Raw genomic sequence first — 27,105 nt, 5'->3', positions numbered from 1 at the left:
TAAAATTACATAACACCAATCAAGCGGATGCCTCGCCTCGGCCATATGCAGGAGAAACAGTAGCCAAGCTAATAGCTGTGCTTCCAGCACTCCCCTCTGTTACCATACTACCGTGGACGAGATCTCCGGATTCTAGAGCCTGAAAATGACAAAAGCTCTAGCTTCATTGATGTTAAAGGATAAGAGTAATGGAGCAGACTGATGTCATATATCAGACCAATAAATTACCGTAGAGCAAGGATCCCATGACTCATCAACTAAAACAATGAAATAGGAAAAAAATGCGCTGAGTGGAACATTTTTCATTTGACATGTGAGGATGAAATTTGAAGTGCGATACTTGCTCTAGAGTCCAGAAACTAAAAGGGTTAAATCAATCTACCAAAGAGTATCTACATGCTCCAAGCTCACACTTTATGCTACTTTCAGCAAGTAGACTGCATTTCAACATGTAAAAGTACCGACTCCGGAAGCTCTCGCCATCAATTCTACTTCGCAGTTCATCCCCCACTACAAAATCAAATTTGTCTGAACAGAATTGCGCAAATTACCTCTTCGATGATCTTAATAGCCACACGGTCCTTCATGTTGCCACTAGGGTTTAGGAACTCAGCCTTCCCCAGAATCTGCACCTCAACAGAAAAACAATTCACCGCTTCAAAAACTTGCTTAGACTAACAAAGCATAGAAATTGAGGAAATATCCATGCACCTAACTCGCAACGGCTGCGAGTGCGCGTCCGATAGTGGGGCCCTCCTGGGAAAGGCCTGGTTGGCCAGTGCGTGTCCGGTTGATAGAAGTCCCGCGACAGCTGCGTGGAGCTCCGAGGCGGTCCGGTGCTATTGGCTAGCGATCATAGGATGTGGACATGGATCGCCAGTCCCCCTCTTCTCGATCTGTTGGCTGACGAGGAAGAAGAATGAGGCCTTCGCCCAAAATCGAATGACATAGATCACCCCACCCCCGCAGACAAGCATCATTACCCTCTTCGTCTTCACCTCATGCGCGGTGGCGGCCTATGCGGACGGGCACAAGCACGGGCATGCAGGGGAGGCCAGGCACAGGGGAGGCCGGTCGCCCGGGCCATGGAGGCCGACACGAAGGAGGCTGGCGCGGTCGGGCCTGTGGTGGCCGACAAAGCGGTCGGCGGCGCGCCGGGGGCCGGCACGTCAGGTGGGTGCGTGGCGACGTCTGTGTGGCTAGAGGAGCCGGCGGCTCGACGAGGACGAGGAAGAGGGCGTCCGAAGCCACATCCGGATCGAGTGTGATGGTGGAGGGCGGAAGACTGGGATGACGCTGGCCTCGTCTAGCAACCCCGTGAGCGCGGCGGCCTCGGCAAGCGTCCAGGCGACGGGTTAGCAGAAGACACGTCCGGGTGGTGTAGTGACTGGCGGGAAGGCCCGGGGCGGCGTGGACACAGGAGGACGGCGATGCGGCGTGCACGAGGACGAGGAGGATTGGGGGCGGCGGGGCTATGTGGTTGGGGAGGGTAAGGAGGACGATCGGATAAGTCGGTCCGATTTTTCTCTGTTCTTAGTTTTGTTTGTTTTTTTTCATGTTTTTTATTAGGTGGAGTGGGGAGGTGGGAGGGGCCGAGGGTGACGCACGACCAACTCCTGCTTTATATAGTAGAGATCTAGTTAGTTATATGTAGCCTTTGCCAACCAGAGTATATAATTTTGGTTTATGACTTCAAAAAAAATGTTATCGGTTAGGTAATGAGTTGATTCGAAAGGTTACTGCAATGCCAAACACACCCTAAGGGTCAGTTATCAATAACTTTGTTTACTTCACTCTGTGACTTATGGAATTACATGTTCCCTCGAGAGTTATGTGCTGCTGCACATGACAAGTTAATGGCAGTTAACTAGGCCCCAATACCATGAAATTATGAAACATTATTGTATAGATCGCTAGCCGCTAGGATTGATGATGCCCCTCAAGTGTTTATGACTTTTGAGATTCTTGAACGTTAATATCCAAAACTGTAAGAGGATTGCTTACATGGCAAATGGTATCTTCTTTGTCACTGGCAGTTGATCATTCTGGAAGTTTTCTTGAAAGAACAAAAATAGTCTACCTGTACAAATGTTTTGTATCTGGTATATGCTTTTTTTTGGGTACAAACATGCATTTTGGGCCTCTATGTTTAGATGGCCATATATGTTTATTAGGTAAACTACAAGTGCCAGTTAATGAGTTAATGATGGGCCAACTTTTCTATTGCAATGTAGATGTTTTAAGGAGAATCAATATACTTAAAGAGGAAGCTGCAAGGGTTGCTGCAAATTCTACCCTGAGTTCAGCAGAAAAGAACAAGATCAATGCTGCAAAATATTCTGCTATGATGACCCCAATTGTTGTAGCCTTGGAGCGTCGTCTAGCATCTACATCTCGCGAACCAAAAACATCTCATGAAATGTGGTTCCATAAGGAATATAATGCTCAGCTGAAATCTGCAATCACAACCCTTAAGACGCCCCCTGGATCTCCAGCAGCATTAGGAGAGATTTGGCAGCCTTTTGATTCAATTGCTGCTTCTTTAGCCACTCATCAAAGAAAGTCATGCATATTGTTAAGTGAAATTGCACCACAGCTAGCAATTTTATCGACCTCTGACATTCCAATGCCTGGTTTTGAGAAGCAGATACTTGATTCCTCAGAATCATTTGCTGGAAACCACGGCACTGTAACAGTATCTTCGTTCTGCAAAGAGGTAACAGTACTTTCAACAAAGACAAGACCTAAGAAGCTCGTCTTGCAAGGATCAGATGGTCAGAGGTATACGTATCTTCTCAAGGGCCGGGAGGATTTACGTCTTGATTCTCGGATCATGCAGCTGTTGGAAGCAATAAATAGCTTCTTGTACTCATCTTCTGACACTCGAAGTCGAAATATTGCACTACGGTTTTATTCTGTTACACCGGTTAGTGGACGAGCTGGTCTGATCCAGTGGGTGGAAAATGTAAGCAGCATATACAACGTGTACAAGTCATGGCAAAAGCGTTCACAGTTGGCACAGGCAGAGGCACAGCTGTCTTCAGTTAGCACCGGTAACTATCACAACCCTGTTCCCCGTCCAAGTGATATGTTCTATGGGAAGATTATACCAGCACTGAAAGAAAAAGGGATCAAAAGGGTAGTCTCACGAAGAGATTGGCCACTAGATGTTAAAAGAAAAGTTCTATTGGAGCTTATGAAGGAGACTCCGAAACAGATTCTGTGGCAAGAAATGTGGTGCGCAAGCGAAGGGTTCAGAAACTTTAACTCCAAAGTTAAGAGGTATGTGGTGCATGGCACCTTTCTTTCAAACACCACATTTACATCATTCTGCACTAGCCCTTCCTTGCCACTGGTAAAGGCAAATTAGGGGGCTGACAGTTCAACAACCCACCCGCCTGTGACAAAAATTTGGACATTTTTTTCTCTGCTAGTTGTCATTTTCTTAAAGAATGAGTATGCTGTTTATAGCTGGGAATTTCAGTAAATTAGTCTCACATCAGACATAGATGACATATATAGTTATATATATATATTTTTAATTGTAAGTTCTGCTTCAGTTAACTCTTTGAGTATGGAACTTCTTGCTTAAATAATAAGAAAAAAAGAAAAAAAAGGACATTTACTCTTTTCTTGGAAGCAAAAAAGAAAATAATCTGCTGATTAAATGGTTGCAAATCCCTAGTGATGTGTGATCTGGTCCTTTGTTGGTCGGTTAAGTAACACTTGTCATGCATCTATTGTTTTTCAATAAATATTGTAACTGAATTAAGAGAAAGTAAAGAATGCCTTAAGGAACGAATTCTTGGTAACTCGTCTGTTCACCATAATGCAGGTTTCTTTCTTCTTGCTTTTACTGTCTTATGATTAAATTTGTTATTGTTGGTGAGTGCTTAGCAATGAAATGAATCAAATTCTCACTGCAGATTCTCTAGCAGTGTAGCAGCCATGAGCATGGTTGGCCATATGTTGGGCCTTGGAGATAGACATTTAGACAACATTCTTATGGATTTCAACAATGGTGATGTAGTTCACATAGATTACAACATATGCTTTGATAAAGGAAAAAGGCTGAAAATTCCAGAAATTGTTCCATTCCGTCTCACTCAAACTATCGAATCGGCTTTAGGATTAACTGGAGTGGAAGGTATTTTCAGAGTTACTTGTGAGGAAGTTATGGGTGTCCTCTTGAAGAACAAAGATATCATCTTGATGTTGTTGGAAGTATTTGTTTGGGACCCATTGATCGAGTGGACACGCGGAAATATCCAAGATGAAGCAGGAATAGCTGGTGAAGAGAAGAAAGGAATGGAATTAGCAGTTAGTTTGAGCTTGTTTTCTTCTAGAATCCAAGAAATCCGTGTTCCTTTGCAGGTAATTGTTTTCTATTGGAGTTGAAAAGTTTCTCTTGCATCTACTTGGTAGTGGATTCAATATTAAATGGGAACTAGTATTGAAACTGCACTTCATGGTGGAATTTTTTTCTCTTGTATTTATTATGCAATTTTTTTTGAGAGGAAAACAGTAGGGGAGGCCCCTATTGCGGGTATACTTTAACATTAGTAGAGATATATAATAAAAAGGATGGAGCAAACCACCAAGGTATTGGCTTCATTCGTTATCTTCTTCAGCTGTATAGTTTTTTCTATTTTGTTTTTGTCCCTTTAATTATGCAAAATTTGTACTCCCTCTGTTTCAAAAATATATGATGTTTTAGAATTTGAGTGGTAAGACTTCCATAGCTTTGACTGGCTAATGTATACAAAACTATTTTACATTTTTACATGAAAATAGTACCATTAGATCCAAAGTACTTTCAAAACATAATATCTTTTCAATGTCTCACTATCTGATTGAACTTTTCCTTTGCCTAGGAGCATCATGATCTTTTCATAACTAACTTGCCGGCTACACTATCTGCTCTAAAGGTATTCTTTTCAAGTCTGTAAGCCAAATTTCAAATATCTCAAATAAAATATTTGAATCACCTGCTTCCTTTTTTAACTATATGCAGAAATTCTTGGATACTCTAGATAACTATGAGGTTGCATCGGCTATGTTTTATCATGCCGAGAAAGAGAGATCAAGTGCTTTGCAGAATGAAACATCAGCTAAGTCCATCCTAGCTGATGCTACTTCAGTTGCTGAGAAATCTCGCACTTCATTTGAAATTCATGCTCACGAGTTAGCAGAAGCAAAAGCTGCGGCAGTTGATGAAGCTAACAAGCTTGCATTATGGGTGGAAAAACATGGGCGGGTTCTTGAGGCCATACGGGACAATTCTATTATGGCCGTTGAGTCATGCATGCAATTAAACTGTAAGGATGAGGCCTTAAGCCTTATTTCATCTGTCCTTGTGTCAGGAGTCCCACTTACAGTTGTACCAGAGCCAACGAGGGCACAGTGCCATGAGTTGGATAAGGAGATTTCTCAATTAATATTTGAGTTGCATGGTGGACTTTCCTCTGCTTTAGACTCACTTGGTGAATATGTTTTAGTCTTGCAGCATGTTGTTCCAGTTAACTACATCACAACCAGTCCAATTACTAGTTGGGCGCAAGTTTTGCAGCTATCTGTAAGCAGTGCACCACAAGATATGCTTCCCCTTGCCAAAAGGCATGCTGCAGAAGTCATTGCTAAGGTTCAAGGTGAAGGCATTAATCTAGTGCAACAAAGATACCGGGATCTCTTAAATCAAATGGAAAGTTATGTTGCATGTGTGGAAAGACTTGCGAGGGAATGTTCTGAACTGATGAATTCCATTGGGTTGGATAATGAAGTGCAATCCAAAGAGCGGATACTTTCTGCATTCATGAACTCTGTTCAATTGCCATCACAAAAGGACGGGGATAATATTCATTTATCGCATTCAGGAAGTCTTAGACAGGGTGAGATGAAAACTCCAGCCAAAGATGATATACAAGAGGCAACAGGTAAGGTTCTCTCTATTCTTGGGATTGCTGTGGGCCAGCTATATAGTGATGTTAGAACCAAAGTGTCTGACCTCTCAACTAAAGCTATTGGAAAAGCTATATTTAGGACAGATGGTGCTGGTCTTCAAGCTGACGCTGGAATGGGCTTGCAATTGTTAGAACAGCAGATAGAAAAATGTGCATTGGTTTCAGGAGTTGTTGATGAAGTGCATGAAGTGATTGAGAAAAAAATAGCTGAAACAAGTGCTGCTTATGCAAAGCCCCAACCTAGGCATTGGGCTTCTAATTTTCAGGCTGTCTTGCACTCAAGTATCAACATGATTGAACAAATGACTGAAGCTTTTCTTCCAGAATTTATTAGATCATTTGTTTCATACAATTCAGAGGTAATGGAAGCCTTTGGTTCAATTTCTCAGATACGTGGTTCTATTGATACAGCTCTAGAGAAGCTGGTTGAGGTAGAACTTGAGAGAGTATCTCTTACTGAACTAGAACAGAGCTACGTTGTGAAAGTTGGTCAAATTACTGAGCAGCAAATAGCTCTTGAAGAAGCTGCTGCGAGAGGTAGAGAACATCTATCTTGGGAAGAAGCAGAGGAGCTAGCTTCGCAGGAGGAAGTCTGTAGGGCACAATTGGAACAGCTCCATGAAACATGGAGCCAGAAAGATATGCGGATTTCATCACTTATGAAAGTAGAAGCCAGTGTCATGAATTCGCTACTTTCTTCTAAACAGTACTTCTTATCTTTAGTGGATCCTAATCAGGAAAGTGAATTTCATTTGAGACGAAGCAAGGCTCTACTTTCAATCTTGACAAAGCCTTTCGCTGACTTGGAGTCTCTTGATCACATGCTATCATCGTGTGGAGCGTTTCCTTCTCACACAGATAGACCCATTTCCAATCTTAAAGATGTTTTGTCTTTAGGTTCTTCATTATCTGATTTGGTGTGGCCTTTAGCTGGCACATTGAAGGATCATTCTTTTTTTGTTTGGGAACTCAGTTTTGTCGATTCAATTCTTGATTTGTGCATGCACGAGATTTCATCTTTTGTTGAGCACAGTTTCACTACCAATCAGCTTTACATTACTCTTAAAAAGAAGCTCGCAATCCATGTGGAAAAACAAGTTTTTTGGTATATTACAGAAAGGATTGCTCCTGTACTCATCCTAAGTTTAGACGAAGAAATTAGTGCTTTGCTGCAGCTGAGTCAAGGAAGAAGAGAATCAGATCAACCTAAAAGAGATTCTGCTGCTGTTGGAAGGGTTGCATTAATGCTTGAAGAGTACTGTAATGCTCATGAGACAGCTAGAGCTGCCCGAACTGCAGTTTCTCTAATGAAAAGGCAATTAAATGAGCTTACAGAGGCTCTACGCAAAATCATTTTGGAAATAGTTCAGGTTGAATGGCTACATGATCTTTCATCTCCTCATGTGCAGAAGGCGAAGGCTTTGTCACAAAAGATTCTTAGTGATGATAAGTTCATCTCTGTGATTTTAAATCTGAGCAGAAGCAACTTGTTAGATAAGATTCAGTCTGCGGTGTCATTGATAACAAGGTCAATTGAATGCCTGCAAGCTTGTGATAGCATTTCTGTTTCAGCTGAAGGACAACTTGAGAGAGCAATGGGATGGGCCTGTGCTGGTCCAAATACCTCTGGAGCAAGCGGTTCAACTGCAAAGGGTTCAGGAATTCCTCCTGAATTTCATGATCATCTGTTGAAAAGGAGGAAGTTGCTTCGGGTGGTTCAAGAAGAGGCATCTGATCTTGTTAAGTTTTGCACATCTGTTTTGGAGTTTGAAGCATCTAGAGATGGACTTTACTTCATTCCCGAGGATAAGGCTTCCGAACAATCTATTGACAAAGGCAGGGCCTGGCAGCAAACATTTTTGAATCTCCTGACACATCTAGACGCAGCATATCATTCTTTTACATGTAAGTTGACTACATCCTTTTCATACTGAGAGTGTTTCTCCTTTTTCCTTTGTCAGTGTGTGTTTTTCTTTCCTTGATTTTTCTCTTCCTTGTTCTGTTTTGCTGTTTGTACGGACTTTTATTCCTCCTTTAATGAAATGATGTGCAGTTCTCCTACGCGTTTGAGAAAAAAAAAATCCTTTTCATACTTTCATTACAGTTATGCTCAGATACTCTCAACATGCACCTGGGTATATAACTTTCTGTGGTTATTGTTGTCATGCTGCACTCAGAATTAATCAAGATGAGTACCAAACTTATTTTGCCCTATAAAAAACTATTCACCATTGGCCAAGGAGGACAAGTCGGTTGGGGTCTTATATGATATAATTGTGCTAGTGTTCTAGTGTACTATCACAGATACAAGTTGTGGTTGCTTGTACTATCGCTTGTGTCTATTTTTTATTTTTTGTTACTCTCTCCAGTCATAAATACTTGACGTTTTAGAGAAGGTGGTCAAACATTTAGAACTTTGACATCTAACAACTTTTAAAATATTTAGTTTGAAAACATGAAAATCATATGTGTAGATTTGTCTTAAAAATGCTTTCATAATCTCATAAATTTATTGGATTTTATAAATATATTATAGTAGAAAATAGCAGTCAAAGGTACACATTGGAAACCATGCCATGTTCAAAATGTCAAGTATTTTTGACCGGAGGGAGTACTTTTTTAGTTATGTGTTAAAGTACTCAGTCACGCAACTACCACTGAAGCAAGATATTAGTAGGTCGCCAAAGTCTACTCAGAATCTGATAGTTCTGAAAGCTTCTACCATTGTGGTTTCTGAAGGAAGGAGAATATTTGGTGAATTGCTGCACACCTTGTATTGCAGCCTTGCCATGTTTATAAAGGCACATGGTAAGCATAAAACAGGAGGGAAATAATCCAATAATTACAGGCATAACTATCCTATTAACAGGCAGTTAATGCAATTAAGAGCTATCCTATAACAAGGTCTAAATATTCTGTAGAAAATGCCTGATTCTGTACAGCCGAGAGGGCATATTCGAACAGCCCCCTGTAGTGTCAACCGGGAGCAGGGCAGATGTTGAGGCTAGACCGAAATTCAATGAAGATGGCGGTTGGTAGGCCCTTGGTGAAGATATCCGCATATTGGAGGGTCATTAGAACGTGTAGGACATGAACATCGCCGAGAGTGACCCGCTCACAAACAAATTGCAAGTCAATTTTCACATGTTTGGTGCATTGATGTTGCACCGAATTAGTGGAAAGGTAGACTGCATTGATGTTGTCGTAGTAGACGATCGTGGCCTTTGTGAGAGGTTGATGGAGTTCGGCGAGAAGTTGACGAATCCAGTAAGCTTCGGCCACGACATTTGCAACACTGCGATTCTTAGCCTCTGCACTGGAGCGACACACCGTGTGCTGCCGTTTGGAGGACTAAGAGATGAGGTTATCGCCAAGAAAGATGCAATAGCCAGAGGTGGAGCATCTTGTGTCGGGGTAGCCGGCTCAATCGACGTCGGAGTATACGATGAGGTTGGTGGTGTAGCCTCGGGACAGAAGATCATGTCCCAAGGTGCCCTTGATGTACCTCAAAATCCGCTTGATGAGAGAGAGTGCTGCTCCCGAGGGTCATGCATGTGTAGGCAGACTTGCTAGACATCGTGGCTGATGTCAGGGCGGGTCAATGTGAGGTATTGGAGGGCACCAGCGAGACTCTGACAGAGGGTGGGATCAGGTACTGGTTTACCGGTGGCTGTGGGAAGTTTTGATCAAACCTCAATTTTAGTGGCGCAGGGTTGCAGTGCGACATGTGGGCCCGCTCAAGTATCTCTACAACATACTTCTCTTGAGAGAGGAAGATGCCACTTGTTGAGTGGTTAGCAGTGGCGTCGAGGAAGTAGTGGAGAGCTCCCAAATCAGTCATGGCGAACTCTTGGCGAAGCGCTGCAACGACTCGTTGGAGAGGGGCTGCGTTGGATGCCGTCAGAATTATGTTGTCGACATATAGTAGTAGGTAGGCAACTTCGGACCCGTTACTGTAAATGAAGAGTGATGTGTTTGGTTTGAACCCGGTGAAACAGATGGAGAGGATGAAGTCATGGAACTGGGTCTACCATGCACGTGGCGCCGGTTTGAGCCCATAGAGAGACTTGTTGAGGCGGCACACGTGGTCGGGACGTGTAGAGTTGACGAAGCTGGACGGTTGCTGGCAGTATACAGTCTCAACAAGCGTGCCATGCAAGAATGCATTTTTAACATCTAGTTGATGGATGGGCCAATCACTGGAGACCGCGAGGGAAAGTACGGTGCGGATGGTGGCCGACTTGACGACGGGGTTGAACGTCTCATCGTAGTCAAGTCTAGGCTGTTGCGAGAAGCCCCGTAGCACCCACCGGGCTTTGTACCGAGCTAAGGAGCTATCAGAGTTGAACTTGTGGCGATACACCCACTTGCCGGAGACGATGTTCGCGTCTGGAGGAGGGGGTATGAGATCCCATGTCCAGTTGGTGGTGAGAGCGTTGAACTGTTCTACCATGGCGGCACGCTAATGGGGATCAACGAGGGCGCCACTGTACGTCTTCAGTAAAGGAGAGAAGGCACCTGTTGTTGAAGCCTGGAAGGTGTTGAAAGCCCGGGGCACCCAAATGCCATCCTTGCTTCAGGTGCGCATGGGGTGAGTATTTGTTGTCGGTGGCAACTTGGACCACCGGGAATCGGGGGTCGGGGAGGGGGGGGGGGTCCACAGCAGGTGCAATAGGTGTCGGTGCTGTAGTTGGAGAAGGTTGATTTCGACGTGAGTAGACGTGCTTCACTGGTGGTAGTGGCACGACGGCCACAACTGGCGCAGCAGGTGCAAGTGGACGTCTACGCTCTCCTAGGAGGAGGGATGCGCCGTCCCCGTCTGAGCCTGGGAGGTGCGCCCCGAAGGCGCACGGACCTGGGGGAGGCGCCGCGCTGCTGCGCGAGGGGGCGCTAGCTGCAGGAGCCCCGCGCGTGAGTGGGAGGGGTGCACTTGCGTTGTTGTCCTAGGGGCCTGGGAGAAGGGGTGCGCCGGCGCCACCGTGCGAGGCTGGGAGGAGAGCCTTGCTGCCGGCGCAATGGTGCGCCGGTCGCGGGACTGCTGCGCGCATCCGCAACAATGGCTGCAGCAAGAACAGCAGCAGGATCTTGCTGGCCGTTGGCCATGATGGCGAGCAGAGGAGGGAGAAGGAGATGATGGAAAGGATCTATATTAGGCTGATACCATGAAGGAAGGAGAATATTTGGTGAATTGCGCACACCTTGTATTGCAGCCTTGCTATGTTTATAAAGGCACAAGGCAGGCATAAAACAGGAAGGAAATAATCCTATAATTACAGGAATAACTATCCTATAATAGGCAGTTAATGCAATTAAGAGCTATCCTATAAGGCCTAAATATTCTGTACAGCCGAGAGGGCATATTCCAACAGTTTCTCCTGTTTTACTGTATGAGTTTCTGCTGTTTTATAATAGTTTTATTTATGTCTGTTGCAAGCAGGTGCAGAACAAGAGTGGAAACGTGGCCAGCTCAACCTGGAAACTGCTGGAAAGGGCTTGTTTTCAGCAAACAACCAGGTTTCTCTAGTCTCTGTAAAAGCCAAATCTACTTATGGTATGTTCGCTCCTACTTATGGAATTATTGCTTTGTTTCCTTCTATCATCCAATGTGGGAATTTGTAAAGATATATGCCTTTTTATTATTGCTGTAAAATAATGCTATGTATCTTTTGCCAGTTAATCTACAGGATACCCTTGTAGCCATGTATGAATGTGCTTGTGAAGTAAATGCATTGTTATCTGGATTCAAATATGTATCACAGGATCGCACTGCTTTGACTTCTGAATGTGGTTCCTTGCTCGAGGAGGTACATGATCAAATATCATCTTGATGAAAATTTCCGTTTTGATTGCATAGGAGTTAGTGAAGTCAATTGTGTGAATTGATCCGTGGAAGTCTGAAAATTGTTTGTAATACATTAGCCTTTAATTTCCCTAAAGAAATACATTAGCCTTTGATTGAGGAATTGATATTGTTTAGCTTGCTGTTGGGCATTACTGAAAATCATGTATGCAATGCTTTGATGATAAATACTCCTCAACTAAAAGTACGAGAATTCCTTGTTTGTACAGTTCTCCTTCCCTTTTTTAGTAATAATATTACCACGGTAGGGGCTTCCCTTACCGTTTTCCTCAAAAAAAAAAAAAAAGTGCGAGAAATTAGATAATCATATCTGGTGTTGTCTAATGTAGTTACACCCCTTTCTAGTTGTTCTTGACCATGAGATGCAATCAGTTATATCTTGTTCTTGATTTCCTGGTCACTTATTTGCAGGTTTTGGCTATAGCAGATGGGTTTCATGATGTCTACACTCTGGGCAAGGAAGCTGCTGCAGTGCACAGTTCCCTTATGGCCAATCTTTCCAAGGCTTGTCATTGCCTCTCTTTATTCGTTGCATTTCCTTCCCCAAGATCAATATAAATGATTGCTTTGGCTACTTACTTGCAATGTTGAACTTGTTTTTCCATGTGCATGGTGTTTTCAGACTTCAATTGAAGATATTAAATATAATATTGACATGGTTTTGATACCCGTGGGTCTCACAAACATTGTTGGAATATGCTGAATAATATGCCCAGAACATATAAATACCTACCATCGATATTATATTTGGTACAATATGATATTACTTTTCTTATCTAAAGAAAGAATTTTATTTTGGTACTTGACAGGCAAATACGATTTTACTTCCACTTGAAGCCTGTCTATCTGCTGATGTAACTGTAATGTCTGAAGCGATTTCAAAGGAAAGAGAGAAGAACAATGCCAGTATGCCTCTTATTCACGGAAAGGCATTATACCAATCTTATAACATTAAAGTAAGGGAAGCTTGCAAAAATTTAGAACCTCTGGTGGATCCACTTACTGAGTATGTGAAGGAACTGCATTCCATGGTCATGAAGCTCGGACGCCTTTCAAGTCTTCATGCAGGGAATCTTCATAAGGTACTTAGCTAAGATATGTATATATATGCTGAGAGCATGTTTATCATTTGCACCCCACTGTCTGGAACTTAAAGGCATAAAAGAGGCGAATGTTTGGGAACCTTCAGGTGCAATAGTATATTAGCAGAAGCTTGACCTAATTTGAACTACCTAATCAGTGCCACAATGTGAATCTGACTTGGTAAATAGGCATGTGACATATTGATGTTTATGCTTCGACTGCTATTTTCTGCTCCAAGGAATATAGATGTACTTACATAAGCTTAATATTTTGTCCTTTTTCTCAAAATCCTTTTCTACTTGTCTCTAGGTACAATTATTTCACTAATTTTTCTCTCTTATTCACAGGCTCTAGAAGTTCTCGGAGAAAGGGAAACTGTGAGATCCCAGGATATACCCTCGACACATCCAGATCTTATGCAAATTGGTTCATCAATTGAGAAGGATAGATGCTCTCAGGATTTAGTAATGAACACTGATGTTTCTTTGCAAGATGGATGTTGGATTTCTCCTCCAGAGCACTCATATACTAGCAGTTCTGAATGTACCACGGGGTTAACCCAGATTAATTCTTCTGACTACTTAGAGAAAATAGATGCCCTTATGGATGACAGTCCTGGTGCTAACGGTCAGGAAACCACAGACAGTAGCAATAATCAGGCAATATTAAACAATGTTGCACTGACAAATGCTAGCAATATTCATGAGGTTGAAACACATTTGGTGGAGGGAAGAACTGAAAGTGAAGATAACAGTACGACCTTTAAACAGGTTAGAGGACAAGAATGTGACAACAGTGATCCTAAATCCTATGCAGATTCTGTGACTCGAGTGACCAGAGGTAAGACACAAAAAAAGGGTGGATGGATGATGTATGATACTTCTGTTAGTTTTTGCTGGATTATCTTCTATCTGTTAGAAACTAGGTTGCCCTGAAACTTCTTTAAGAAGTGTATTGCGTATCCCAACACTTAAATTTATCAAATCATTGTTGTTTTTATCAGTATGCAAATGCTCAGTCAGTACCATGTTGACACTGCAGATAACTTTTCCTCCAAGAGCAACTAACAATTGAATATACTGGAGAAAATTCATAAGACATCTTTAACTTTCTCAAACCTTTTATTTAATAGGCAATCTAACTTTAATTTATATGGAGAAGACTAATACAAAATGATGGGCAATATATAATTTTCTCACATTATGTCTTTACAAGCAAAATTGGTCTGGTATTTTCATAGTTTTTTGTGTCACAGAATTTGTTAAGTTCTTATCAAGTATTTGTCTTAAGGATTCTGAAGCTGGGATAAATTTGCAGTTAATGTTCTGCTTGTTCTCTTTAATGGCCACAGGTAAAAATCCTTTTGCTCTGTCCATCCTGAAGCAAGTGGAGCATAAGTTACATGGATGGGATATAGATGGCACCAGGTGGGCACTTAAGAGGAAACAATTTTAGCTGTCAATTCTGTTGATTTATGTTTTCCCTTTTTATTGATCTTATGTCTTTCTTTCAAGGTCCTTGAACATTTCCGAGCAAGTTGACCATCTTCTTAAACAAGCGACAAGCATAGACAACTTATGCAATATGTATGAGGGGTGGACACCTTGGATATGATTCAAAGATGCGACTTTCTTCAATGTGCATGGTCCAGGTATTAACTTAATATTATGCACAAGGCTACAAAAGTGACTCTTTTTTATTTATCTTGCTTTATGGTTTTTAAATTGTAAGGTCTCCCTATATTTGACTGCCGGATGCTAGAAGATATGAAGACTTTTTTTTCATATCTCAACCTGTTTGTTTAATAATGTTCTTGAGATAAAATGGTAACAGTGGCGTACGCTAATACATCTGGGGTAAGCACCGTCAGAAGAGGTCGGTTGACGGCTTGAGTAAACAGCGCTAGTTAAATGAGGGCACTCTGGAGTGGGAGACTTTGCTAGAAAAAGCTAGACTTGAGATATCTTAGGAATTGATCCATTTTTGCTTAACGAAAAAGGATGGTAATGACGTCCACCTGTCCCCTTGTATAGGGGATGTGCAACTCAAATGTAGATAAAGCAACTAACTTATATGATACCCAAATCCTAGAGATAAGTAAACCTACCGAAGCCTAAATTAAAGGAAATTAATGAACTAATCATAATCTGTGGCTGCTTCCCCTTAGTGCATCCCCCTTAATGGTTCACATGACAACTACTCTGCACTTATGCAATAGGTTGTCCAGAGCTCTGGTGGTGGCAGTGTCTGCAGTGCAGACCTTACCGTGGTAGCCCCATGTGGATAAAGAAATTAAGATGCCGGTACATACATTCCTTGAGTGTTGCCTCCACGAGGGGGTGGATTGCCGGCACCTGCAGCAGGCACAGCTACATCGAAGCATGTTTTGGAAGCACGATGAAAGGATGAGTAGATGCTGTGGCAGGTGGCAGGCCCCAGCAGTGCCATGACAAGCTCCGGCAGCCTGAGCTGTGGTGATGATTGTGATGCTGACAGTGGAAGCATCAGTTGCAGGGGTTGCAACAAGAGCAGCAGCAGTTTTGATGCCGCCTTCAATGCTGTCCCCAGGGGAAAAGGTAACATGCGACCTCCGGGTGGCACAAGGCGATCCTCAATGATGTAAAAAATGCTGATTAAGGCCAGCAAAGCCTTTATTCATCTTGATTAGGAGCTGATTTATTCCTGCTGTGAGACGACCGAGCAACTCTTCCTTGTCAGCAATTTTAGCAGCATAGATGTTTTGTTGGCTGGTAATCCCCATTGGATAGGTCCCCATGTGATTAATTTTGTCAAACATGACAATGCCAAGAACTTTAAGAGATCTCCTTTCACCAGAAAATGTTGGATTATGTTCCTTGGGTTCCCGCTGGACTTTAAGGAATTTTACTTCATCCAACAAGTCTGTTCTTCCTTTGGCAAGCTTCTTTATTGGCATTCCTCTGACCGAAGTCTGGCTCGTGTTCTGGTTAAAGTTTTGATTGATGATCCTCTAGATATTCCTAGAAGCATGGTTATCAAGCTTGGTCGTGAGCTTGATGGGGATGGTCGCTCTTGGACTTGTCCAGTGTACATCTTCAACTCTATGATGGCTGATGAGATTCCTCCGGATGAGGATGTTCCTCCTCACAACAATGGCAACCCTCATCCTTTTGAAGGTCCTGTGATTCCTGGTGAACCCGAAGTTATGGCTTAGCTAGCTGATCAGCTCTTTGGTCAGGGAGGTCTTCATGATCAGGCTCAGCAAATGCAGATAGATCAAGTTTCTGAAGCTAGTTTTGTCAATCAAGCTTCTTCTTCAGATGTCCCTTTTGCCCAAGCACTTGAAGTTGTGAGAAATGCTGAAGTTAGAGGGAAGCTGATTTCTTGCAGACAAAGGACCTTCATGATACATGAACCTTCAATGAACTCTCCTTTTCAGGCTGAGACCTCAAACTCAAACAACCAGTTGATTGATAACTTGGATACGGTTGCCAGTTTCATGGCTAATCATTTGAGGTTAGCCATGGACAATTATCTCAAACAAGTCCAAAGCTGCTCAAGAAACATTTTCTCGGTCTCAATACCTGCTCACCTCTGGAAAACTAATCTCAACAACAAGGATATTGTTTTTAGCACCTTGGATTCTTCGGAGGTTCAAGGAATTTTCACAATTCAAGCCCTGATAGAAGTCAAAAAATATCAGTCTCCGAGCCAAAAGGATTTCTTAGAAGCTAACACCAAAAGCAACACTCCCCTTCTTCTAACATGGAAAGAAAATTCAGAGTCACCATGGCCTATATCGGATACCAATGACATCTATTCATCCAAACCGGCCATCACCAGAGTTTTCTTCAGAAAGAAACTGAGAAACAAAAGGAAAGATGATCAGAGAAGTGCTACTGGCGACAAAATCTTCTCTGTTTTCAAAGAAGTCCTTACTCAACAGGAGCCTGCTACAAAAAGAGGTGAATAAACGATGACAATGAAGAGAGTCGCCACGCCCTTATCTGATAAAAGCTTGAGAAGAAGCAAGAGGCTCCAAAACAAGTTTGATGGTCACAAGGTTGGCCCTAGCAATGATCTCCAGAAGATACATACCAAGAGCAGGACAAAAATCAGGAGAACTCCTAACAAAAGATTCCTAACTGGTAACTCTCTTCAAGACAGTTTCAATACATCTGTTGAATTTCCTGATCTTGCAAAGATTGATGAAGACAACAAACTGGGCCTAATTTTTCCGGAAATTCCTATCCCACAAATTCAACAGGTGGCTATAGAGAAATGCAGTTTACCTCCTTTGGAGGTAACAAAGGAGCTGCACCTGGCAAGGAGGGGGATGATTTCAAGCGGAGAACTACACACAGAGCGTGACCAAAAAATGGATTCTGGAGATGGGAGCAGCATACAACCTCTTAGCCTAGTTAGACATGAATAGTTATCTTAGATCTTTTGCGACTACCAGGGAATGCCCTGATGACTTTTGGTGTAATCTTATCTTTGGTCTCTTCTATGGGAGATGGATCCTTCTGAAGACTTTAGTTGATTGGTGCACGTCGACCTATGTTGCTTGATACTTCTATTTGGATATTTGGTTTGGTTCGATGTCTCTCAAGTGGATCCATGCGTTGATTCTCCTTCTCTGGTCTCTCTCTTTGGATGAGTATTCTTTGCTTGTCTCCTGACTCTGGATTTCTTGCTGGTATACTGCTTATTATTATCCTGGTAGTTTTTCATCTCTGGCTTTGCTAGAGACCCAGATTTCGATTTCCTCTCTGAAGGTTTATTCATGGATAATCATCATAAGAAAAGTTGGAATATATTAAACTGGAACATTAGAGGTATCAACTCAGCTGATAAATGCAATGCCATCAAATCCAAGATTGAAGAAAGTGCTTGTCATTTATTGCATCCAGGAAACTAAGAGGGAGCATTTCGATCATTCCTTCATCAGAAATATTGCCCCCAAAAGATTTGACAAATTTGTCTTCTCTCCCTCCAGAGGAGCCTCGGGTGGTATTCTCCTTGGTTGGAACAATTTTGTTTTCATGGGAGAAGTAGTCGATGTCTCTAGTTTCGCTATCACAATTAACTTCACTTCTAGACATAATCATACTACTTGGACTCTTACTTCCGTGTACGGCCCCGGTCAAGGGCCAGAAAGAGATGATTTTGTTACTTGGTTGAACAATGTTAAGATTGATAACACAACTAACAGGATGTTTATCGGAGATTTCAACTTCTACAGAGCAACAACGAATAGAAACAGAGATGGTGCAAATATGAATGATATTTTCATCTTCAATAATATTATCAGTAATTTGGGTTTGATTGAAGTTCCCCTCAAAGGGAGAAGATATACTTGGAGTAACATGCAAGATAACCCTTTGCTTGACCTCGGTCAACTGGTCTACTGATTTTCCAAACACTTTGTTATTACCCCTTGCCAAGCCTTTATCTGATCATATTCCCTGTATGGTGCAAATTGGTACCTCTATTCCTAAAGCTGCTGTCTTCAGATTTGAAAAATTTTGGATTGAACATCCAGGTTTTTTTGAAACTGTGGAAAGTGTTTGGAACTCTGAAGTGAAAGTGAATGATAGTGCTGACAGGATTTCAGCTAAATTCAAACTTCTAAGAAGAAATTTGAAAAGGTGGAGCAAGGGAATCTCTAAACTTAATAATCTGATCAAAGATTGTAATTCAATTCTGGACATCTTAGATAAGCTTGAAGAGCAAAGGTCCCTCTTTATTCAAGAAAAAAACTTCAGAGAGATTCTCAAAAAGCATATCATAAGATTACTTCAATATAAGAAAGAGTATTGGAAGAAAAGATACACTATCAGATGGACTAAATTCGGAGACGAAAGTACAAAAAAATTTCACGTAGCTGCTACAGAAAGATTCAGACTTAATACAATCACAAGTTTGGAAGCCCAGGATGGAAGATTGGTGACTGATCACTTGGAAAAAGCTGCAATCCTCTTTGAAGCCTACAAGTCCAGAATGGGATCCTCTTCCAATCCTCAGATGCACTATAATCTGGATGATCTCCTGAATACCCATGCAAACTTACACCATCTCTCGGCTCCTTTCAGCACGAGCGAGATTGACAGCGTTATTCACCAAATGCCCAATGACAAGTCTCCTGGGCCAGATGGGTTCAATGGTCTTTTCTTTAAGAGCTGTTGGAACATTATCAAGGTGGATTTTTATACCCTTTGTCAGGACTTCTTTAATGGCAACCTCAGTTTGAAGGCTATAAACAGCTCCTTCATCACGCTCATTCCAAAGAATAGCAATCCAACTGGAATTAATGACTTCAGGCCTATCTCCTTAATGAACTGTGTCCTGAAATTGCTCACCAAGCTTATGGTCAATAGACTTCAGTCAGTGATTATTCCAATCATACATCATAACCAATATGGTTTTATTAAAAATAGAACAATCCAGGATTGTTTGGCTTGGGCTTTTGAATATATCTACCAATGTCAAACACTCAGAGAGAAATAGTGGTTCTCAAATTGGACTTTGAAAAGGCATTTGACACCATTGAACATAGTACCATTTTGAAAGTACTTCATCAACTTGGCTTCGATGATAAATGGTTGAATTGGACTCGAAGAATTCTTGAATCTGGCTCCTCAGCCATTCTCTTGAATAGTATTCTTGGCAAATTCTTCCAATGTCAAAGGGGTGTTAGACAGGGTGACCCTTTTTTACCTCTTTTATTTGTTTTAGCTGCTGACTTGCTCCAATGTATTGTTAACAAAGCTCACGAGAAGGGCCTCTTCAGCCTTCCAATTCCGGCAATGGATACAAATGATTTTCCTATCATTCAATATGCTGATGATACAATTCTTTTCTTGAAAGCGTCTCAAAAAGAGCTCTTTTATCTTAAAGGAATTCTAGAATCCTTTTCCCAATCTACAGGGTTAAAAGTTAACTATTCTAAATCCTGCCTCATTCCTTTGAATCTCAGTCAGGAAAAGGCTGAATGTATGGTGGCTGTTTTTGGTTGTAAATTGGGTTCCCTCCCCTTTACTTATCTTGGCCTTCCGCTTGGAACTACCAAACCTAGAGTGGAACATTTCACTCCCCTTATGAGTCAGACTGAAAGAAGACTTAACTCCACTTCCTCTCTTCTTTTCTATGCTGGTGGACTGCAATTAATCAATTCAGTCATCTCTTCTCTTCCAACTTATACAATGTGTACTCTGGAGATTCCTGCTGCAGTAATTGATTACATTGATAGAGCAAGGAGACATTGTTTATGGAGAAAGTCTGATATTAATGCAAAAAGCAATCCTTTGATTGCTTGGGAAAAGGTTTGCAAACCTAAATCCAAAGGAGGTCTAGGTGTGGTTAACCTTAGAAATCAGAATAGTGCTTTTCTGCTCAAACATTTGGATAAGTTTTATAATCAGAAAGATTTACCTTGGGTGAAGTTAATTTAGAATTCGTATTACAAGAATGGTCAAGTCCCTCATGCTTCTAGTGAAAAAGGCTCCTTTTGGTGGAAAAATATCTTAAGACGTCATGTTTTGTTTAGAGGAATTGCTTCATGTTCTCTAGGATGTGGAAACACAGTGCTTTTCTGGTCTGACATTTGGAACAATCACTTAATGCAAGATAAATTTCCAAGACTCTTCTCCTTTGCAAAAAACAAGAGCATCTCAGTGGCTAATTTTCTGTTGAACAATAGTTTACAAAAGCAGTTCCACACTCCTATTTCTGCTCAAGCATATGATGAATTCACCAATCTGCAAGATCTCATTCAGAACCTCCGCATTCATGATAATATCAAGGATACCTGGCACTATTTATGGGGTTCTCAGATTTATTCTTCCAAAAAATGTTATAATTTGTCCTATAGACACATCTCCCCTCCCCAGCCTTTCAAATGGATCTGGGACTCTAAATGCAGTAACAAACTTAGAGTTTTCTCTTGGATCCTCCTTATGGATAGACTCAACACAAGGAACATCTTGAAAAGAAAAAATTTCAAAGTGGAAAATGACAATTACAACTGTGTTCTTTGCAGACGTCAAACTAAAGAAACAACTTTCCATCTCTTCTTTCAATGTACCTTCAGTCTGAGGTGTTGGCATTACATTGGTATTCATTGGGACTTCTTCAAGCCTTGCTTTGATATGATGATTCAAGCAAAAAATACCTTCGCTTCCCCTTTCTTCATGGAAATATTCATTATTGGATCTTGGAATATCTGGAAGCAGAGGAATGCTCTCATCTTTGATCAGACTCAATTGAGCTTTGCTCTCTGGAAGAAGAATTTTAAGGAAGACCTTTTGCTTCAATCTTATAGATTTAAGGAAGTTCATAGACTTTTGTTCCTTGGCTGGTGTCTCTCTCTTTCTTAGTGGTGCTCTCCGGTCTTCTTTTGTTTAGTTTTGTTGGCTTGATCGCTGTGTTTCCCCCTCCCCCCTACCCCTCTTGTACAGTTCTCTTGTTTTTTCCTCCCTATTTTTATTAATAATATTCCTTCGCAGTGGGGGTTTCCCCTACTGCTTTAATGTTCAAAAAAAATTGCAGTGAACTAGTTGACACAATTTGCAAGTTTAAGGACCAAGTGATACGGTTTACAAATTTGGGGATCTGCACAGTTAGTTTTGAAGTTTAAGGACTCGAGTGGCCATTCGCTACTACCTACAAGTTTAAGAACAACAGAGGGAATTTTTGTTCTTTAATTTTTGCAAAGACATGTCCATCTTATCTAATCTAAAAATAGAACAATATCAGCAGGTTTTTCAGCAGACCGCTTGTAGCAACAGTAGACCGCTTGGAGTCTACACATTGGGCTGCCCCCCTTCCCCTTTGCAGAGTACAGAGTGCACCGGATGGAAGCTCGGATGAGCTTCATCCAATTAGAGACCGTTAGCAGCTATAGGCTTTTGGATGTTGTAATAACATCAGAAGCTGCTGGCAACAAGAATACTAGAGGTTGTTAACAACTATAGGATTTTAGATGTTTGAATAAACATCAGAAGCTACTGGCAATGAAGAAAATTCCTGTGTCTTAGAGACTGTTGTGCCAAATTCCTGTGTCCTAGTGGTGGTGCGGCTCAGAGTCCTGGGTGGTGCTTCAATCGCCGTAGCTCCCTATTGCCGCTGCCACGACGATTGCGACACCAAGATGTCGGTGGTCGCGATGTGGTCATCCAACATGTGGTCAAGGAGGTTGGCGGTGCGTCGTACCTGATCTGCACACGAAGCAACTATGCCGACTGGAGCCTGCTGTCAAAACAAGCACCAAATAGGCTTAGGACGCCATCATGTTGATGTGCGTCTGCGACAATCACGTCCGCAAGGCCTTAGCGCAACAGCTGCAGAAGGAATTCAAGGCGATTTCGTTCTGTGATGGTGGAGGATTGTCCCTTCGGCCTCATCACCAACCTCGCTCACGCTGGAGGAAGTGACTAGAAGGCTAAAGGCAGTGGAGGATCATCTCTCCGGCCTCGTCACCAACCTCGCTCACGCTAGAGGAAGTGACTGGAAGGATAAAGGCGGTGGAGGATCATCTCTTCGGTCTCGTCACCAACCTCGACACACTCGGAGAAACGATGGAAGAACAGAAGGTGATAGAAAGATATTTGTGAGTAGTCTCGAAGAGATTTTTGCAAATTGCTCTGTCCATTGAGACTCTTCTCGATCTCTCAACACTCACACTGGAGGAAGTGACTGGGAGGCTAAAGGTGGTGGAGGATCGTCTTGATCCAAAAGAATTCCTTGTCGTCGGTGGAAAGCTCCTCCTCACTGAGGAGTAATAACTCACTCTCATGAAGAAGTGGAAGCAGGGCCAAGGATCCTCGGGCAGCGGCAATGCCCGTCGACGTGTGTGCGCACCGAGGAAGAAAGGGGGAGGTGACGGCTCCGATGGCAAGGAGGTAGCACGTGATCTTTCCCATGACAAGTGCCGCAATTGCAGACGCTGTGGCCACTGGGCCAAGAACTGCCGATTGCCCAGGAATAGGCTTATTTGGCCCAGGGCGAGGAAGAAGAAGACAAGCATGTGCTCGTAATGGCGCATGTGTGCGCTCTCAATGATGCGTAGGAGCCACCGCCAAGCCACGTCCACCTCGACGAGCACCGCGCACAAGTCCACTTTGGTGCCAGTGACGACGGCGACCACCTGAAGGGCTAGTACTTCGACACCGGTGCCACCAACCATATGACGGGTCGCCACTATGTCTTCGCGAAGCTCGATCGGTTACTGTTGCGGATAGTAAGTCGGTTACTGTTGCGAGCAGTACGTCGGTTACCGTTGTGAACAGTATGTCGAGGTGTGGTGGGCTCCGTCCTTTTCGGAGATGGCTCGGTGGTCGACATCTGTGACTGTGGTACCATCTTGTTCACTGGGAAGAACGGAGAGCACAAGTGCTCTCCGGTGTCTACTTCATCCCACGGCTGAAGAACATCATCATGAGTGTGGGCCAGCTGGACGAGGGCGGATCGTGGCGTCCAACAGCACTTCTCCACACCGTACAACCCATAATAGAATGGCGTAGTGGAGGTGCAATCAGTCGATCGTCGCGACAACACGCACGCTCCTAAAACAGAGGGGCACGCCGATGGAGTTTTGGGGAGAGGCGGAGCACTACCGTCTTCCTGCTCAATCGTGCACCGACGAAGAGCCTAGATGGCATAACTCCTCTCGAGGCGTGGCACGGTCGGAAGCCGACGGTGAACTTCTTGCGTCGGCTGTCTGACCTACGTTAAGGAGGCGCGACCACATTTGCAGAAGCTTGAGGACAGGAACACGCCCCGTGTCTTCATCGGCTACGAGCGTGGCGTGTAGGCGTACTGCCTCTACGACCCGAGCACCAAGTGTGTCCACGTGTTGTGAGATGTGATCTTCGACGAGGACGCCGGATGGAGCTGGGAGGCGGATGTAGCTGGGAGTGTGGCTTCGTCAGGTGACTTCGCTGTGGAGTTCATGGTGAGTCAAGTGCAACCCCCGGTGGCTGACGGGTCCACCTTAGCCGAAGGAGGAACATCCGACGGTTCGCAATCGCAATCGCCACCGCGTCCCTAGGTTCGTGACAGTGGCGCCAGCGGAAGTGGCATCGGTGATAGCGGATCGACCGTGTACCCGACGTCGACCAATTATGCTGACTGGTCCCTCATGATGAAGGTCATGTTGCAGGCGCGAGGCCTGTGGGACGCAATCGAGCACGGTGTCGATGCCGTCGAGGAGAACGGGACATGGATGCTGGTGGAGCTGCAGCATGGACACCGCCCAATCGGACTCAAATGGGTGTTCAAGCTCAAGAAACCAGGGCTGTGATCATGCACAAAGCCCGCCTTGTCGCTAAGGGCTATGTGCAGCAGCCGGGCGTGGACTTCGACGAGGTATTCGCACTTGGATGTGAAATCCGTGCTGGAGTCCATTGGGAATCTGTGCGCCTGCTGCTAGCGCTAGTGCCCAAGAGGGAATGGCCGGTCCATCACGCGATGCGGGATCAGCCTTTCTCAACGACGAATGGGAGGAAGTGTATGTTGCACAGCCGCTGGGGTTTGTTGTCGCCGGAGAAGAGCACATGGTCATGCGTCTGCAGAAGGCGTTCTACGGCCTACGACAAGCACCGCGCGCATAGAATGCAAAGCTCGATAGCACTTTGAGGGCTCTGGGCTTCGAGCAGAGTGCGCGCAAACATGCGACATACTGGTGCGGCCATGGCAATACGCTGCTCCTCCTTGGGGTCTACGTGGATGATCTGATCATCACGGGATTGGTAAAGGAGGGACGGCTGGTGCTACACACAAGGCTTAGGGGGAGTATTGTTATGATAATCCTTGTGTAACGGTAGGTTGGTACTGTTTGCAATAGTATGGTGGCTACTGTAGCAGAAGTATATCAGGTGCTGCAAACCACGTCGGTTACTGTAGCAACTGGCTCACTGTAGTGCAGTAGGCCGCTTGGAGCCTATATATTGGGCTCCCCCCCCCCCCCTCCACAGTGTGCAGAGTGCACCGGAAGGAAGCTCGAGAGGAGCTTCATTCAATTAGAGGTTGTTAGCAGCTATAGGATTTTGGAGCTTCTAATAACATTAGAAGCTGCTGGCAGCAAGAATACTAGAGGTTGTTAGCAGCTATAAGCTTTTGGATGTTTGAATAAACATCAGAAGTTACTGGCAGCGAAGAAAACTCATGTGTCCAGTTTGTGCTCGCGTGTGTGTTCTATCAACCCACCTCTCGCACGATCGAACCCAACAAAGTTTTAAAAAATTATCAGGATGAAGGATTCTTACCCAATTATGACATAAATTGAGCCATTTCTACTGCTGCAAACCCTTTTCACCCTGCATTATTCTCAGAAATTTGGATTAGTAGTTAGATTGATTATTGAAAGTTAAAGAAGGATTCCAGACATTTTTTCATCGTGTCCGAGACCTCAGTGAACATCTAGTATTCTGATATCCACTTTTGTTTGCCTAGTTAGCATGTATTCCCGTTTTCGTTCAATGGCGATTTTAACATGTGAATAATATTTCTGGTAGAATAGTTCCTATTTGCTGCTAAGCATTCCTGGATCATTTAGCCAAACCGGTACATCTTCTCACTTGTGTACCTATTATTCTATTGATCTTACTTGGCTACACCTTTTGTTATCCCGTTAGTTTTTTTAAGGAGCAACATATCAGTTATATGTGGTCACACTTCCCATTTTTCACACAGAAATGTTGGTAGTGCACCCCATATGGTCATCAGCACTCTTTTCAGTGGGAAAATTTCCATTAATGCTCGTAGGTCAAGCTTGATCTTCTGGCTTGTTCAGAATATTTAGAATTAGTACTCACATATATGCAATTGACCTATAAAATTGTTATCACATTTTCAGAGTTTGACAGTACAGAAGACAGTCCGTAGTAAAGCAGGATTACAGTAAGCATGTCAAGCGAATCCATGTCTGCTAGTTGCTATGGATGATAGTGAACCAGGTTTAAAATGTTTAATTGTAACTATTATTTTTTCCTTGTCTACAAAGCAAGCTGAGGTTAACTGTTTAAGCATTTGCTGTAGTAGGGTTTGAATTCGATCCAGCCTCGCAAGTGCCAGCCAATGTTCCACCTTTTTATGGTCCAAATAAGAGGCTCCACGCTACGGCATGAATGGCTATGGATTGCTCCAAGCAGACTAGCAGAGTAAATGAGCGTCACCTTCATCCCCGTGGCCTGGTCATTTACAATCACTATGCAGCTATTCCCCATGTATTCCAGACATCAACAACGTGGAATGCTGAAGCAGTGTGCAGTTTTGTTGTAGTCCGGCTGTAGTGAACAGTGAACACCCTAGCATTTGCAATCTGATGGACACTCCCTCTGGAGACCTTTTAGAGCTGTATGACCTGGCTGAAGAGCATGAAGAAGACAGGCAATTTCGTTTTGGCTGACCCTGACTTGCCTGTTTATTTTGTTTTCCTGGAAACGGATCCTGACTTCATCTGGACCAGGTAAAACGTACATATTATTATTGCCTGTACTTGTAATTTTGGTACTTCCCTTTTATGGCCATGTAGTGTTCTCTGAAACATAGGTGTTAGATATGCAAGTTTGGAACTGGAATTCTAGTTCTATGGCCGGTTTCAAATGAATATGATGTAAATAGAAATGTTTTACATTTTGTGGATGCTGATCCCAACTTCCCAAGTACAAAACCTTATTCCAGTTATCAGAGAATTTTACTTGATTAAGTAGAATATGGGGGCTAACGATATTCCAAACACAACAACTGAAAAATTAGTATGCTACCGCTCGAGTGAGATTCGTTCACTTGCTTGTCTACCCTTGTTGCTTTCTACCTATGTTTTTATTTGGATACAGACTGATTGCTAATCTTGAAGTAGTGCTGTGGAAGGACAAGTTCCTGCTTGTCCCGGTCTTTTGGCCGGAAAAATTAAATTCATAAGGACAGAGAGAAAATCTGCTGCTTATCTTCATTCATTAATTTCTGTTCTTTTTATTATTTGAGATAGACATTGATCGCTTTATCTGCATTCGCGTACGAACTCGTGGGCAGTGTTTGTGCTGTTGCTCACTTGTGGTCATGGAAAAGATAGGGCTCGGGTGGCCTGGATGCACGTATGCATGGGAGCAACACACTGGCGCAGCCCTCTCCATAGACGTTCAGATAAAATCTACCTTTTTTTTCTCATGTTGTAATTTCTTGCGGTTAAATTACTCGACGGTCTCATGCATTTCATATGGC

General features: G+C 43.1%; 1 protein-coding gene across 9 annotated transcripts in view; it reads left to right on the top strand.

Moving 5' to 3' along the window:
* Positions 1–26,590, top strand: part of LOC133915487 (uncharacterized) — a 34,476-nt gene extending 7,886 nt beyond the window's left edge. Inside the window, exons 5-18 of one of the 9 annotated variants that reach the window (XR_009909333.1) lie at positions 2,235–3,282; positions 3,927–4,374; positions 4,875–4,928; positions 5,015–7,865; positions 11,398–11,511; positions 11,634–11,764; positions 12,232–12,324; positions 12,630–12,902; positions 13,251–13,743; positions 14,255–14,330; positions 14,418–14,554; positions 25,576–25,643; positions 25,739–25,838; positions 25,924–26,590. Coding sequence is in view for 2 of the 9 variants with exons in the window: in XM_062358668.1 (XP_062214652.1) it covers positions 2,235–3,282; positions 3,927–4,374; positions 4,875–4,928; positions 5,015–7,865; positions 11,398–11,511; positions 11,634–11,764; positions 12,232–12,324; positions 12,630–12,902; positions 13,251–13,743; positions 14,255–14,330; positions 14,418–14,517 (5,681 nt within the window). In the remaining 7 variants the exon portion in view is untranslated. Of the gene's footprint in view, positions 1–2,234; positions 3,283–3,926; positions 4,375–4,874; positions 4,929–5,014; positions 7,866–11,397; positions 11,512–11,633; positions 11,765–12,231; positions 12,325–12,629; positions 12,903–13,250; positions 13,744–14,254; positions 14,331–14,417; positions 14,555–15,121; positions 17,031–17,149; positions 17,465–25,575; positions 25,648–25,738; positions 25,839–25,920 lie in introns of those variants that run through there. The other 8 variants (XR_009909334.1, XR_009909335.1, XR_009909336.1 and 5 more) reach the window with 8 other exon arrangements.
* The last annotated feature ends 515 nt before the right edge of the window (positions 26,591–27,105 follow it).

Source organism: Phragmites australis, chromosome 4 (genome assembly GCF_958298935.1).
Source record: "Phragmites australis chromosome 4, lpPhrAust1.1, whole genome shotgun sequence".
Taxonomy (NCBI): Eukaryota; Viridiplantae; Streptophyta; class Magnoliopsida; order Poales; family Poaceae; genus Phragmites; species Phragmites australis.
The sequence above is the reverse complement of the archived record's forward strand: the minus strand, read 5'-3'. Positions and strand labels throughout refer to the sequence as shown.